This window comes from Trichomycterus rosablanca, chromosome 14, assembly GCF_030014385.1.
Source record: "Trichomycterus rosablanca isolate fTriRos1 chromosome 14, fTriRos1.hap1, whole genome shotgun sequence".
Classification (NCBI taxonomy): Eukaryota; Metazoa; Chordata; class Actinopteri; order Siluriformes; family Trichomycteridae; genus Trichomycterus; species Trichomycterus rosablanca.
The window spans coordinates 21318649-21336665 of NC_086001.1; the positions used below are offsets into that span (position 1 = coordinate 21318649).

The 18017-nt window shown below is 32.6% G+C and overlaps 2 protein-coding genes and 1 non-coding gene across 3 annotated transcripts in view; 2 read left to right on the plus strand and 1 right to left on the minus strand.

Annotated features, from left to right (window-relative positions):
- Positions 1-18017, minus strand: part of LOC134326196 (zinc finger protein ZFP2-like) — a 46106-nt gene that overhangs the window by 8492 nt on the left and 19597 nt on the right. The window lies entirely within an intron of this gene.
- On the plus strand, positions 8543-10884 carry LOC134326089 (uncharacterized). The gene is made up of 2 exons (XM_063008294.1): positions 8543-8642; positions 9671-10884. The coding sequence occupies exon 2, from the start codon at positions 9928-9930 to the stop codon at positions 10825-10827; it is 900 nt and encodes a 299-aa protein (XP_062864364.1). The 5' UTR covers positions 8543-8642; positions 9671-9927; the 3' UTR covers positions 10828-10884.
- On the plus strand, positions 14681-14754 carry trnan-guu (transfer RNA asparagine (anticodon GUU)). The gene has a single exon. It is a non-coding gene; the product is annotated as a tRNA-Asn (tRNA).

Here is an 18017-nt window from a genome sequence, read left to right on the forward strand (position 1 = left end):
TGATTTAGCCCTAAAGGGATTTGCAAAACATTTGCAGGCATCGAGTAAAAGAGCAAAGTCCCCCAGCGTCCAAAGTCCTGAAAATGCCAGACCCCCATGGTCTGAGCATAACCGGAACCATCCAAGTTGTGATGTAGGTCAGTATCCTTCAGGTTACAACCAAGGTAGGCCCCCACCTGACCAATGGCAAGGCCCCAAGTCCGGCGACAGTCACGGACCTGGCAGGCACGCCTCCCAGTACTCTGAACCCTGGCGTAAACCAAAACATGACCAGTCCGATCAGGAAGCTACTGAGGCAGGGACAGAGACCCGGGGTCAATTCCCACGTAAAACTAGGGATCCTGAGAATGAATCTCATTCGTTTGAACCAAGTGAAGGAGGCTTGGAAGCCCTAAAACGAATTATTGATCAAATGTGCAAAGACGGATCTAAGAAAGCCGATCTTTTTACAATCACTTCAGTGACACCTCCATCAGCGGTTAAAATCTTGCCAGGTCAATCAAAATTGATCAAAAGAAAAGATCTCACAGATCCCAATGAACATGACCAGTCACGGCCGGTGCCTAGCCAAACTCCTATGGCACAGGTTCGCCCGCCTGATCAACCATGCTCAGAAGGGGCAGAACAAATGCCCAATAGCGCCCTTTTAGCAGGCCAGTCTGAACCCCTAGGTACTTCCAGCGAGGATCCTGTTCTTGTATTTCTTAGCCATTTAACCACGAAAGGAATTGCACAAAAATGGTATTTGCCCACTACTCTCGAAGGCTGTTTCAAACATGATGCCCTTCTTGACACAGCGGCAGACATTACACTCGTGTCCACTACACTTTTCCATCAGGTGAAAGCTGCGGCCAACCCAGTGAGTCGAGAGCTGCAACTATTCTCCTGTCCTATTAACATCTTGCCGTATTCAGATACTAAGTTAGAGCTGGAGTTTGTGGCATTCATCCGCCTGACCCTTGGACCAATGGATTTGATTCACCCAGTGTACGTGTCCCCATTAGAAACCATTCCTTTTCTTATTGGCAAAGATCTCCTAAACCGACTGGAACCCCTGATTGACTGTAAACGCCAAGTGATATGGGCACAGGTCCGCAACCCGCTGCCCATCCCTCGACCCCTAGATCTGGAGCCTCAGGACCACTTAGTTCAGGCTATTGATAAAGCACCTGATGGTCCCAGTATGGTCCCCTATCAATCAGGCGATGTGAGCGTCACCAGTAGCAATGCTACCTGCCAATATGTGACTAACGTACCGGCATGCAAAGTGGCTATCTCTGTAGACACAAGTGCATGCCCCGGCCAAAAGGCACCATACGATAGAGGAAGGAACAAGAAACAGTACGATGTCTTTTCTCTGCCAGCGAGGGGACACAGGCATGGTGCGAAAAACTCAGTTCGTGAGTTCTGTTTCGATCAGGTAGAGCCAGTGTTCGAATGTGACAACATTAAGCCGACTGATACCTCGATGGGACTAAGGGGGGACATCCGCGTCCCAATTAGGTTTTAAAGCAACCATTTAAGGCCTGACACTTCAGAGTGTCGATTAGGCCACAGGTGTGTAGCCCATTAGGGTCAGTATACCTTAGTTGTTGTGTTTGTCTTGCTTTCTATATCTTCTAGTAACTTTGTTGTGCTAGCTTCACGGTGTCCCAAGAACCTGTTCTAACTAAGGGGGGTTAAGTTTATACTCCTACTGTATGGAGGTAATGGTACCGCAATTGGCCAATGTTTAATTATACCCACCTTCTCCAATAGGTGGCATTGGGGTTTGTTTTTGACCTTTTAGTCTGCTAAGAGCAGCCTTCGTCATAGGAATTACTTCTGGTCGAACACTTAAATCATAAACACCACTCCTTTAGCCACCATCGAATCGTACGCTTCATATTTGCGGGCAGAAATTTTGAATCTTCGACTTCAGTTGTTCCAACGAATAGCACAGCTGCAAACGCTAAACAAACCATATGTGGCAGAGTTCTAATGATTAATGTCCACAGTTTTGCCTTAAAGAAAATAGGCAAGCAGTAAATTCACTCGTTTTGGTAGTACCAGCGAATTATGCTCACACTCAACTCCTAAACAGGTTAATGTCTGGCATAGCACGTGAAATGCAATGATCTGATCTCCTTTAACATACTGTAGAATTAAAATTTTGAAATTATCACGTGTTTAGGTTGGGAAAGCCCAAAACCCAAACGTTGCTTCGACTGACGACACTCGTATTAATAACCGTTTAAGATTTAGGAGTCTAGCTAATCATAACCTTAAGCTTTGATACCACCTTAACAATAGGTCAGTTCATCTACCTACTAGTGGAAACAAACCTTACGGTGTTAGATTCATGCTAAATTCAATGTGAAACCCACAGTTTGACATGAGCATGTGAATTGTGTTACATAAACGCCTCATCTCCACAGCCATTTCCGCATGGTACGTTCCAATGATGGATGTTGGGCCAATCAATGGATCGAAGGGGGGAATATGTAGCGGAAACGTGATTGAAAGACTTATTACTGGATTAAAACTGGACATTGTCTTCAATTTCTCTGCATATTGAGATCTCCAGTGACGGTTTATCTCCAGAGACTGTTTGTGACGTTCCCCCTGGGAATGTCTCCGAGTTTACAACCCCAGAGGGAACCATAAAAGGCCTTTGTGACCTGGACCGTTACTCCCCAGGGGATCTTTTATGACTGATCAGAGCTCTATAATTGCCAAGGTAATCTGTGGCCTTAAGCAGACCGGGGCATTAAGGTCAGCTCTCGGGTGCCGGCAAGTCTGGCCAAATGCCACCATTAAACCCTGATTGTTTACACTTAAAGGATGCTAAAGACATAAAGCCACTTTTACGAGTCCAGAGGCCCGAGACAATGTGTGTCCACACACACACACACACACCCACACACACTGTAATTCAGAGACTGGAACAATATGGAAAATGAACTAAAATAAGTTCATTCTAACCAAAGGACCTTCTTACAATTACTTTGACAAATTTGTATGTGTTATGATACAAGTGACGTGTGGCTTCGTTTGTTCTATTTACTCTTCATGGACCTCATACCAGTGTTAAAGATGTGAAGACCCATACTGTATGCTTTGATTCAATGTGTGTGATTTTTGTGTATGTGGTACTGGCATAATCCATGAATGACTTAAGATTTTCTTGTATAATTTTAGGTACTATTAAGAGTTGAGTTAGAAAACTTCCACAAAGATCTAACTTTTACAAACTTAATTTGTAAACTTAATCAACTCATGTATTGTTGTATCTTAGCGCCACCTGCTGGTTGTCAGTAGTTAAAAGTACATGGTGGGAGGAGCCCTGTCGCCACATGACCTCAAAGAGAAATGTAAACTTATTGGCTCTGCCTTAGGTAACTCCGCCCTTCTTTGAGAGGTTTAAAAACCCAAGGCGGGCCTTTGTTAAAAAAAGAAGAAAGAAGGAAGAAAGAAGAAGAGAGAAAGTTTTCCAAGAACAAGGAGAAGATGGAGTAATTGGAGAAAGAGGTCAACCAGGCCTCAGAGAAAACTGCATGGTAGCATGCCTGCTAATCATTAGCATTCGCAAGTTTGGGTTAAACAAAGTTTCGCGCTTGGACAAAGTCCTTATTTGACCGCGTGTAGGAATCCAACCTTTTTGAGCGAATAACACAACTCGTGGTGACCGGAAGAGCCGTACCTGTGGAGAGACTCAGCAAGGAGCATCATTTGGCCCCAACGGACACCTTCTGTACGCGTGTGTGTGTTCGAGATTCGTCGGTGGAGAGACGTTAGGACCGCAAGTGTTCTACGGATCCAAGGCCGAAATAGAATCAACCAAGACGACCGGCGGCGAGGTGATCTAAACTGGGGTATTCGCTTCTTCCTCCTACGGCTTATGGCTCCAGGTGACACGGTTTATGTGCTCTTGGTAAAAGTTGGGTTTCACTACAAATGTTTTATTCGTTTCACTATTCTCGTATACTCTTTAATTAGATCTTAGAAGGGTTTCCTTCCATCATCCCATCGTAAATCTCAAACTAATTTTATATAGTAGTCCATCTAACAATGTATGCATGAATCTTTAGGTATTTAGGTAGTAAGCATTGTATTCTTAGTTTTAATGTTCTTTTAATAAACATTATCGTTTTATGCAACTTGGCACAGTGTTTTTAATTGCTTTGAGGCGAGGAATAGTCCATTTGAAAGAACTTACAATCAGAGGAAAGAGACTTGTTTATGTATGATATTTTAAAACTTATGTTCCCAGCGGTCAACCTTTAAATCCAAAATCGCTGGTGGTGCTCCGTTATCAAGGCTATTAATTATATAATTATTTAATTATATAATTAATTAATCGATCATTATTTTAATCCAATTAATACTACAATACATTTATAACATCATAAATAATCAAATACATTTATAACATTATAAATAATAAAATACATTTATAACATTATAAATAATCAAATACATTTATAACATTATAAATAATCAAATACATTTATAACATTATAAATAATCAAATACATTTATAACATTATAAATAATCAAATACATTTATAACATTATAAATAATCAAATACATTTATAACATTATAAATAATCAAATACATTTATAACACTATAAATAATCAAATACATTTATAACACTATAAATAATCAAATACATTTATAACATTATAAATAATCAAATACATTTATAACATCATAAATAATCAAATACATTTATAACATTATAAATAATCAAATACATTTATAACATTATAAATAAGCAAATACATTTATAACATTATAAATAATCAAATACATTTATAACATTATAAATAATCAAATACATTTATAACATTATAAATAATCAAATACATTTATAACATTATAAATAATCAAATACATTTATAACATTATAAATAATCAAATACATTTATAACATTATAAATAATTAAATACATTTATAACACTATAAATAATCAAATACATTTATAACACTATAAGTAATCAAATACATTTATAACATCATAAATAATAATATACATTTATAACATCATAAATAATCAAATACATTTATAACACTATAAATAATCAAATACATTTATAACATTATAAATAATCAAATACATTTATAACATTATAAATAATCAAATACATTTATAACATTATAAATAATCAAATACATTTATAACATTATAAATAATTAAATACATTTATAACACTATAAATAATCAAATACATTTATAACACTATAAGTAATCAAATACATTTATAACATTATAAATAATAATATACATTTATAACATCATAAATAATCAAATACATTTATAACACTATAAATAATCAAATACATTTATAACACTATAAGTAATCAAATACATTTATAACATCATAAATAATAATATACATTTATAACATCATAAATAATCAAATACATTTATAACATTATAAATAATCAAATACATTTATAACATTATAAATAATTAAATACATTTATAACACTATAAATAATCAAATACATTTATAACACTATAAGTAATCAAATACATTTATAACATTATAAATAATAATATACATTTATAACATCATAAATAATCAAATACATTTATAACATTATAAATAATCAAATACATTTATAACATTATAAATAATCAAATACATTTATAACATTATAAATAATCAAATTCATTTATAACATTATAAATAATCAAATACATTTATAACATTATAAATAATCAAATACATTTATAACATTATAAATAATCAAATACATTTATAACATTATAAATAATTAAATACATTTATAACACTATAAATAATCAAATACATTTATAACACTATAAGTAATCAAATACATTTATAACATTATAAATAATAATATACATTTATAACATCATAAATAATCAAATACATTTATAACATTATAAATAATCAAATACATTTATAACATTATAAATAATCAAATACATTTATAACATTATAAATAATCAAATTCATTTATAACATTATAAATAATCAAATACATTTATAACATTATAAATAATCAAATACATTTATAACATTATAAATAATCAAATACATTTATAACACTATAAGTAATCAAATACATTTATAACATCATAAATAATAATATACATTTATAACATCATAAATAATCAAATACATTTATAACATTATAAATAATCAAATACATTTATAACATTATAAATAATTAAATACATTTATAACACTATAAATAATCAAATACATTTATAACACTATAAGTAATCAAATACATTTATAACATTATAAATAATAATATACATTTATAACATCATAAATAATCAAATACATTTATAACACTATAAATAATCAAATACATTTATAACACTATAAATAATCAAATACAATTATAACATTATAAATAATAATATACATTTATAACATCATAAATAATCAAATACATTTATAACATTAAAAATCATCAAATACATTTATAACATTATAAATAATCAAATACATTTATAACATTATAAATAATCAATACATTTATAACATTATAAATAATCAAATATATTTATAACATTATAAATAATCAAATACATTTATAACATTAAAAATAATCAAATACATTTATAACATTATAAATAAGCAAATACATTTATAACATTATAAATAATCAAATACATTTATAACATTATAAATAATCAAATACATTTATAACATTATAAATAATCAAATACATTTATAATATTATAAATAATCAAATACATTTACAACATTATAAATAATCAAATACATTTATAACATTATAAATAATCAAATACATTTATAACATTATAAAAAATCAAGTACATTTATAACATTATAAATAATAAATACATTTATAACATTATAAATAATCAAAAACATTCATAACATTATAAATAATAAATATATTTATGACATTAAAAAAATCAAATACATTTATAACATTATGAATAATTAAATACATTTATAACATTATAAATAATCAAATAAATTTATAACATTATAAATAATTAAATACATTTATAACATTATAAATAATCAAATACATTTATAACATTATAAATAATAAATACATTTAAAACATTATAAATAATCAAATACATTTATAACATTATAAATAATCAAATACATTTATAACATTATAAATAATCAAATACATTTATAACATTATAAATTTTCAAATACATTTATAACATTATAAATAATCAAATACATTTATAACATTATAAATAATCAAATACATTTATAACATTATAAATAATCAAATACATTGATAACATTATAAATAATCAAATACATTTATAACATTATAAATAACCAAATACATTTATAACATTTTAAATAATCAAATACATTTATAACATTATAAATAATCAAATACATTTATAACATTATAAATAATCAGATACATTTATAACATTATAAATAATCAGATACATTTATAACATTATAAATAATCAAATACATTTATAACATTATAAATAATCAAATACATTTATAACATTATAAATAATCAGATACATTTATAACATTATTAATAATCAGATACATTTATAACATTATAAATAATCAAATACATTTATAACATTATAAATAATCAAATACATTGATAACATTATAAATAATCAAATACATTGATAACATTATAAATAATCAAATACATTTATAACATTATAAATAATCAAATACATTTATAACATTATAAATAATCAAATACATTTATAACATTATAAATAACCAAATACATTTATAACATTATAAATAACCAAATACATTTATAACATTATAAATAACCAAATACATTTATAACATTATAAATAACCAAATACATTTATAACATTATAAATAACCAAATACATTTATAACATTTTAAATAATCAAGTACATTTATAACATTATAAATAATCAAATACATTTATAACATTATAAATAATAAATACATTTATAACATTATAAATAATAAAATACATTTATAACATTATAAATAATAAAATACATTTATAACATTATAAATAATCAAAAACATTTATAACATTATAAATAATCAAATACGTTTATAACATTATAAATAATCAAATACATTTATAACATTACAAATAATCAAATACATTTATAACATTATAAATAATCAAATACATTTATAACATTATAAATAATCAGATACATTTATAACATTATTAATAATCAGATACATTTATAACATTATAAATAATCAAATACATTTATAACATTATAAATAATCAAATACATTTATAACATTATAAATAATCAAATACATTTATAACATTATTAATAATCAAATACATTTATAACATAATAAATAATAAAGATTGTTAGTAAATGTTAAACTGAGACACAAATAAATTCAATAATTAATGTTTTTTTACTTACTGAGTTCATCTTTATCTTCAGGTTCTTCTTTCTTCACAGGCTTCATCTGGAAACCTCCACACTGTTGGTCCTCTGGGGTGAGGTGTTCCTCAGAGGTGACGTGTTCCACAGGGATTAAAGATCCTTCACCTGAAATTCATCAATATGTGAAGAAGAAACTCAACAACTGGAGGAAACTGAAGGTTGTGGGTTTAGTTACCACAAATAAATACTACTTAGATTTAATCCAGACTGGAAGTATCAGCACTTCTACACAGGACAGTACGGTACAGTACAGGTTCTAATCCCACTATCCACATTCTCTTATTAGTTCTACTATACTAACCACACTGTACTGTACTAACATGGCAAATTGCTCCACATTTACTTACAGAAGTAACTTCCATCTTCTTCCTCCTCCTTTTTTATTAGTTTCTCTTGGAATCCTTCATTTTGTAGATCTATGGGGGTGACGTGTCCCTCTTCTGCTGACTGCATTATTAAAAGATCTGACAGGCAGACAGACAGATAGACAAATGTACTTTATTCCCTATTAAAGAGAAATCCAGGAAAATTCTTTCAGACTGTTTTAACTGTTTATTTTTAATGCTGTGAGGCTGTAAACAGAGTGAAAATGTTGAAACTATTGTGGGACTGAGCAGCATCAGACAGAAAAGACTTCTAATAGAACTTTTTGGGTTGGTTTCACAGACAGGGATTAAGCCTAGTCCTAGACTACACAGCATTTTGAATGGAGATTCTCTATTTAAAGCTAAATGTAGTCCTGGACTATAAGCCTTAATCCCTGTCTGGGAAACAACCCTTTGAGTTTGGTGGAAGTGGTTTTGTGGTCCAAAGTGAAATGATGAAGTCTGATGTTCTTTACATCTAGTTTCTCATCCACTCCCAATAACAGTGCTGTACTAATACTTTTAACTTTTACTATAAACCTGTAAAACAACCTGGAAACAAAGCTACAAGAACTCGCTGTTTCTATCAAACATTACAAACTGTAAACAAAGCTGAAAATGTGACGCGTTTATATCAAAATGTGAGATTTAATAATGAATAAACTCTGAATACGTTACAATCGACTGATTCTTCGGTTCAATGAATCGGTTCATCAGTACTGAATCATGTGTGATGCTAACAGTTAGCGGAGCAGCTAATAGTTTGTGTGTTTAAATAAAACTGGAGTTAAAGCTCCTCAAATCCTCACAGTGATGTTTTATTATGAACTCTAGTTTTATTATTAATTAGAATGTGGTTATAATGAAATATAAGGGTTATAATTAAATACATATTTTACTTACAGATGAGGCTCTACAGTACAAGGCTCTTCTCGTCCTCCTTGATCTTACTGCAGCTTTTGACACCATTAATCACTCCATTCTTCTGTCCCGCCTTGAATCCTCTGTCAACATCACTGGTACTGCCCTTTTGTGGTTAAGGTCATATCTCATAAACAGACAACAGTTTGTTAATATCAACAATTGTAGTTCTGCCATTGCTCCACTGTCCCAAGGCGTTCCCCAAGGCTCAGTGTTAGGTCCCCTTTTGTTTATTCTTTATATGCTCCCCCTTGGTGACATCATACGTCGGCATGGTTTACATTTCCACTGCTATGCTGATGATATTCAGCTTTACATCTCCTCCAAATCCATTAATACTGAACTTCACTCCACTCTGACAAATTGCATCACTGAAATGAAATTGTGGATGAAAGCTAATTTCCTCAAATTAAACTGTGAAAAATCAGATATGATCATCGTAGGTCCTACAACCCTGGCAAAAACCACAAAAAATTTTCAAATTACCATTGATAATGACACTTTGTCTCCGTCTTCTAACATCCGAAATCTTGGTGTAATTTTTGATAGCAACCTCTCTTTTGACCGCCATGTAAATCACATCACCAAAACTGCTTTCTTTCATCTAAAAAACATAGCACGTCTACGTCCATCACTCTCCTTTTCTGCCGCCGAAACCTTGATTCATGCTTTTATTACATCCAGAATTGATTATTGCAATAGCATCCTTTATGGTACATCTAACAAAATCCTAAAAAAACTTCAGTATATCCAGAATTCAGCTGCTCGCCTCCTTACTCATACTCGCTCCCGTGATCATATTACACCTGTTCTACAAAAACTTCATTGGCTTCCCGTTGCTCAACGCATTCAATTCAAAATTCTTCTATTCACTCACAAAGCTCTCCATAATCAGGCCCCATCCTACCTCACCGACCTGCTCCATCAGCACATTCCCTCCCGTAGCCTTCGCTCTTCTGAGGCTAACCTACTGTCCATACCCTCTAGGACCAAGCACCGGACCTGGGGTGACAGGGCCTTTTCCATAGCTGCTCCATCTTTATGGAATGCTCTCCCCAAACACCTACGAGATTGTCCTGACCTGTCCAAATTCAAGTCACTTCTCAAAACTCATCTATTCAGAGTGGCATTTAACTTGTAACAACACAAAATAAATGCTTTTATTTTTGCTATTCTTTTTAATAGTTTTTATACTTAGATCACGACAGAAATGTGAAGTCCTAGATCCTAAAACTTGTAAAGTTTTCAGTTTCCTGATTGCATGTAAATCTGTCCTGTTTCTGTCTAATTTTAAGAAATTGTTCTATATTTGTTGTTCTCTCTCATAATTTAGCTAATTTTTAATGAACTGTCTTATGCTGCTCTCTTTGTTTTTATCTTAATTATTCTTGATGTTGATGTACTATTTTGATTTTGTACTATGATTTGTATGGTGTATGTACGTATTTGTTTTGATTATTTGTCTTATGTAAAGCGTCTTTGAGTATCTTGAAAAGCGCTATATAAATAAAATGTATTATTATTATTATTATTACAAACACAGCAGCTTCTTGTTCTTCTTATGATGTTTAATGGCGGTTGGCAGAACAACTTAAGACGCACCAGCGCCACCAACTGGACTGGAGTTGAACAGCAGCTTAGCAGTAAAACATCTCCATTAGCCCTGTATCTCTCAGCTACAGTGTTGGGGGGAACGCGGTACAGTCACGTGATTACTTTTTATCTGTAACGAAGTCATGTAACGCGTTACAGTTACATATTTGTAATGACATTACAGTTACTGTGATGAGGGATGAGTCGTTCCCGAACGAACCGATTCTATTGAACGACTCTTTGAAATGAACTAAAAGAACCGAGTCGCTCGTCTAGTATAAAGACAAATAATTAAGGAATAAACTCGTTTAATGATGTTAAATCTGATTGGTTCATGGCGTGTATGTTTTAAAGCAGAAACAAACACAGGCACATCTCTGCACAAGAGAGGATTTTTCTGAAACTAAAATAAAGTAAATAAATGGAATTTGTTTGTAGATGTGATTCCAGTATACAGTATTTGTTTGGGTTTAGAATGTAACGTGAAAGTAAAGTAATAAGGAACGAGATTATATTTTCCAGGATGTAATGAGTAAAGTAATCCCATTACAATTTTAGTTAAGTAATAAGTAATGAGTAATGGATTATTTTTTTGAGTAACTACCCCAACACTGCTCAGGTAGCTTTAGAGAGGACTACAGTCAGTCCTAGACGTTCTTCCAAGCAGTTTCTCTAATGTCATGTTTTGTTTTCCAACTTACACATTCACACCAGTAGAAGCTTAAAAATAACACTACAAACCAACTAGAGGATTCATCTTTATAGATGGTGCTGTTTATGCTTTTACACTTTAAAACATTAAAAGTTTTTCTTTTATTACAACAAACACAACAGCAACAATTAATAATTGTAAAAATAAAATAGTAATAATAATAATGTCACAAATCTGTACCCAAGCAACAAGCTGTAATTTATTTCTAGCACCACTAAAGGGCAGGTCATATACCCACATACCCACATAGATTCTACACTGACAGCCCTTCAGTTATGGAGCTGCCACACAGAAACGATGGAGAGCTTTACTGTTGTTGAGCAGAACAGATCTTCGTGTGAGATGTGAAATGAAGCCAGAATTAAAGATGGTAGAAGAACAGGGTGGTATTCTTACTTTCAGTGATTAAATTACTCAGGTTAGAAAGTCCTGATACACAGCACATGCTCACCTGACTCTCTCTCAGCCATGCTACCTTTAATCATTAAAGAGAGTGTGGCCCGTACGGGGAACGAACCCGCAACCTTGGCGTTATTAGCACCACGCTCTAACCAACTGAGCTAACCAGCCAGTTCATCTATTCTCTGTTTAGATCTTTGTACATAATTCTACACTAACCCCATTTAACCAGCAGCACAAAAAACATTTGAGATTCTGCACACTTTCAGTGAAGATCTGCAGAAATGAGCGGCTCCTTAACCGAATTTGGTTGTTATTGCACCAGAAATACAGCAGTTTCATGTTATTTTAATGATCTGAGATCTCAGTCCTACTTCAGACATCTCTGTCTAGTCATTTCTTATGTTCAGACTTTCTTAATACACATCTAAGAGGTTTTGTGGGTTCTTATATGTGTGAACTATCTAAACTATACTGTATTGTGGTACATTCATTCAGCCTTCATCAGTTTATCTCTGCTCATTCAGCCTACAGCAGTTTAGACCCGCCTACTTAACCACCAATTTGCCTCCACAGTGAGCCTGTATAGAGAGAGAGATTTTATTTTTTAAATTACATTTTATTACAACGTGCAAATAAACAAATTACTTTAAAAAAAAAAAAAAAAATTTGTACAGGAAACAAATATAACAGTAACATAAAAAAGTAAAGTGCAAATCATTCCCGATTAAAGTGCGCAATGCTTTTCTACAACACCATGTTTTTACATTATTTTACCATGTTATGTCCTTATGTTGTCAAAATATAAACAAAGTCTGCTTTGGTCAACTTTTTTTGCTGAACAAAAACTGTAATAATGCATTGAAAACAAAACAAGACAGTAAAGATAAAGTCATATATCCACCATAAACCAAATATTTACAAATATCTTCTTCCCAAGATGATGCAAAATAAATCCAAAAAAAGTTGACCAAAGTAGACTTTGTAGGGTTCAAAGCTTATACATCCACTTCAACTGAATCAGAGTTATTCCGTATAATGCAGTCCTTATCCATACCCTTAGTTAGTCCTTATTAAAGTTGAATGTCCTTTTTCAAAATCCATCAGTTAATAATGTGTAGTTGATTCACGAACAAACTCCTTTTCTACAGAAGTAGTAATATTAATGCATTAGCAATGTAAATATACAAAGGAAATTAGCATATAGCATTAGCATCTACTTTCCATAATATTTCCAAAAAGAGAAATTATCCCAAGAATAATGATAATCAAAACGCAGTTTGCAGTACAGTAATCCCTCGCTATATCGCGCTTCGACTTTTGCGGCTTCACTCTATCGCGGATTTTATTTTCAAGCATGTCTAAATATAAATCACGGATTCTTCGCTGGTTTGTGGATTTCTGCAGACAAGGGGTGTGTTCGAAAAGCTAGTGAGCTCTCTACATAGACGCATTTTACGTCATCCTGTGCGCGCTCCCGATTAGGAGGCTGTTCCAAATCCTAGATGCCTTAATATCCTCACTTCTTAACATTTCAACGTTATTTTCACTCAAGAATGAGTGAGCATCCGACGCTGCCTTAGTGATCAAGGCAATCCCAAAATTCATTGCGGATCGGACGCTCTTCTCTCACAGAAAAATAAACATGGCTGACTGTGCGGACAAACGAATGGAGTTCTTTTCAAACGTAAATAAAATATTACTGATTTTTAACTTGTATAAACTTGTACCGAGTGTTTTTATTTGCAAGTTCGGGCTTGTCAGGAAATGTAACCGTTATCATTACATGAAGGGAGATGTTATATTGATGTTAGCATGCTGTGCTACCTCAATCCATTGGTTTTAATGACAAGATGCTAAATGCTAAACCCGATGGAATCGGGTTATAAAAATAACCATATAAACACATGGTTTTTACTTCGCGGATTTTCACCTTTCGCGGAGGGTTCTGGAACGCAACCCCCGCGATCGAGGAGGGATTACTGTACTTACATCTAGGCATAAAACATCAAAGTTTCCTAAGAAAGGAGTCTTTAAATCTTCAAAAAGATGAAAAATGCAAAGCAGCACACCAAGTAGCAAACCGCTTTTGCTTCCATCAGGAAAATGCTGTGTCTACTTCTTTTCACAAAAGAAAACATGGGTAATTCCCTCTCTATTGCCCCCTAAGGGAGACCATGGGAACTGACCAAATGTAACTCTATGGTGTTAGCCACCATGCCTGTTACAGTATTATACTGTTTATTAGCCTGACTTAAGCAAGTCATGTGACCCTGACAGCTGTGCATGTGTCTCTGTGGCGCAATCGGTTAGCGCGTTCGGCTGTTAACCGAAAGGTTGGTGGTTCGAGCCCACCCAGGGACGAGTGCCTTTTATTGCACAACCATGTCTGATGATCAGACGATTAAACCTTAGTGTATATTATCTCATATAGAAATATGCTTTACATATGCTTTGCTTGATGGCAATAACTCTTAGTGAAGTCTTAATGAACAGTTAAAACATCAATTCAGGTTTAGTTCAATTGGGGAAAAATATTAACAGTAGCTCAACACGTACAAATCCTACAATCATTCCACAAAGTTCACAAACATGATTTAATGAGGGAAATTGAGGTTTGGAGCCTCTCTGGTGTGCAGACTGGTACTGTGTATCAGCACTACTTACTGTGTGCAGGACCTGAGTCGTATCTGCTCCAGTCACTGGTTGGCGGCATTTAGCTCAGTCAAGAACTTTAAGAAATATATAGTTTAGATAGTTCACACATATAAGAACCCACAAAACCTCTTAGATGTGTATTAAGAAAGTCTATTTTAGCTGCTTAAATGGGGACAGTGTAGATTTATGTACATACAAAGATCTAAAGCGCTCTGTTGAACTGGCTGATTAGCTCAGTTAATTAGAGTGTGGTGCTAATAATGCCAAGGTCATGGGTTTGATCCCCGTATGAGCCACACCCACTTTTGGACATAAACTAACAAACAAGTGATCCTTTTCTAACTAGCAGGTCCTATTGACCTGGACTTCAAACGTTGTCTCTGACAAGTGTGAGATCTTTTTAATGCCCCTCTCATTCAGGTCAGAAACATGCCATTATTTCAATTTGCCAAACTTAATTGCCCTTTTGTAAATGGTTTAATGTGCACACTACTGCTACTGGCTTGTTCTTCTTTTCTACAATGTAAGTTCATACCTTCAAGTTCATTTTATTTGAGATCTCTACATAGATTTCTTCCTCATGTGCATAAAGACGCAGTTCAGTTTGAGTCGATTCACTAAGTTGATAGTACTCAGTAATGAGCCGTTAGAAGCTGAAGGAGTCGATTATTTTTGATGAAGTCAACATTTTATATGTTATACAAAATACTTAAAAGAGTCGGGTCACTATCGTTAGCTGTCATTTAAAAATTAATCGCAGGTCAATACAGAGACAAACCATCTCATCTAATACAAAATAGAATAAATAATGTATAACAGTTTAATGATGCACCATACATACAGTGAAGCAAAACACAAAACCTCTAAACTTGTAAAAAGCTTCACTTAAATAATAATAAAATGTCAAAAATACATCAAATCACCTAAATATTATCTACATAACACATACAGCAAAACATGTGAATGTGGAATCATGTGTGTGTATTGTGTATGTGTGTGTATTGTGTGTGTGCATGTTTATGAATATTAACAGAATTGATACGTATGTTAGACATGCATACACTGTAAAACATTTCACGTTGGTTAAACTCAGAAACTTAAGTTCACCTGCTGCCTTAAAAAGCTGAGTAAACTCAACTTGATGAAAACCGTTGTAACAACTCAAGAAGTTAAGTTAAAACGTTTTTTAACTAATGATTATTCATTGTTTCAACTTGATGCACCGAGTCAAAATAACTTACTATGTTTATTTTATTCATTTCAGAAAATGAGCTATCTAGTCAAATAAACATACAATTCCTCACTATTTTAACACACACTTTTAAGTTCATAAAACTTCAGCTATATTCACATAACTTATTGTCTAAAGTTAACAGTGCTTATGTTCATCATTTCTAGACTTGACTAAGAAATGTTTCCCAGTTTCTTTAAACTTTACAATGAATCAACTTACAACTTCTGTTTATAAATAACATTTATTTAAACAACAAATATTTCATATGTTTTCACCTTGGCTCTTGGTACATCTTTTAAAAAGGCAATGTGTACCCAAAATAAAAACAATGCCACTTTTGAACACATTTATTGCAAACAGGTTCCATAAATGTTGTTTAGGAATAAATCTGCTCTTTGTAGTGATGTAGTATTCTTCCTTGACCATTTCCACTTCATGAAAGGGATCTTCAGAACTCTGCAGAGAGAAAAAACAAGAATGCTGAATTATGTTCTCAAAAATGTATGTGAATAAAATTATTATCTGAATAGTGAGATATTTAGTACTCTTTATTCATCCCTACATAGGTCAATTAAACCCAATTACAACTTTAAAAAGAAATACAAATTATTTAACACTCAGCAGATCAACACAGTGTAAAAACGCACAAAAATAAGTCGTTATTTACCTTTGAAACTGGATGGCTAACGAATTAGCTAGCTAGTTAACATAACCTTTACCACTATTAGCTTACCCGAGCACGCATGCAGACGTTTCTTTTAAAAGCAAACCAAAGTTTATTGTTAATGTTCCGTTATACTCATTACAGCACAAAACAACACAACCATTATTTAAAATATCTGCCATGGACCCAAGTGGTGTAGTAGCTAACTGTTAACCTAATGTTAAGCGTTCATGGCCTCGGCAAACATATGGAAACAAGTAAATCAGTCAGTTCTGTCACATTTAATGGTCGGCGTACACAATTTTACTTTTTATCACACAGATTTAAAACATTGATAAACTCACCTGCTTCCCGCCATTGACGCTTTCAGTAGTAAACGCTCCAACTTGCAAAACTCCACTCGATGTATCAATCCGCACTTCATTTGCCTCAAACTGTCCAGAGTCAGGTGCATCCCTCTGCCGCTGAAAGTAGTCCACTATCGTATAACGTGTGTTATTCTTGTTTTTTATCAGTCTTAATATTAATGGCTTTTCGTCTGTGAAAAATATTGGTTAGCCCCATGCTCCCATGGTTTTAACATTTCAAAAAATATTATTGTTCTGTCTAACTCAAAAATGGTGCCCACCTATAGGAATCGCCCACTCTTTCCCCTTTTCTTTTTTTAACTGATAACTTACAGACTTAAGTTAAATGAACATTGACAACATAGAAAAACTCACAAGTAGTCAAGACAACTGATTATTTTACGTTATATTTTCTGAAAACTTATTAACCAGAGTTCAAAATCCAAAACTTGTCATGACAATTGGAGTTGAAAAGAAGTAATGAGTTCACATAACTTATTGAGGCTGAAATGTTTTACAGTGTAGATACGTGAAGTGATGTAGACACACATATTAACTCCTCAGCAATAATAATGATACACTATGTGGCCAAAATTATTTGGACACCTTACCATGAGCTTGTTGGATCTCATTTAAAAAACAAACAGTATTAAAATCAAGTGACTTCTGTGTGATCATTAGTGACTTGTGATCTCCTGAAAAGATACTTGGGTGGCAATGTTTA

What these genes read in the sequence shown, in the direction of transcription:
- LOC134326089 (XM_063008294.1), top strand. Translation starts at nt 9,928, where the DNA reads ATGCTCCCCCTTGGTGACATCATACGTCGGCATGGTTTACATTTCCAC.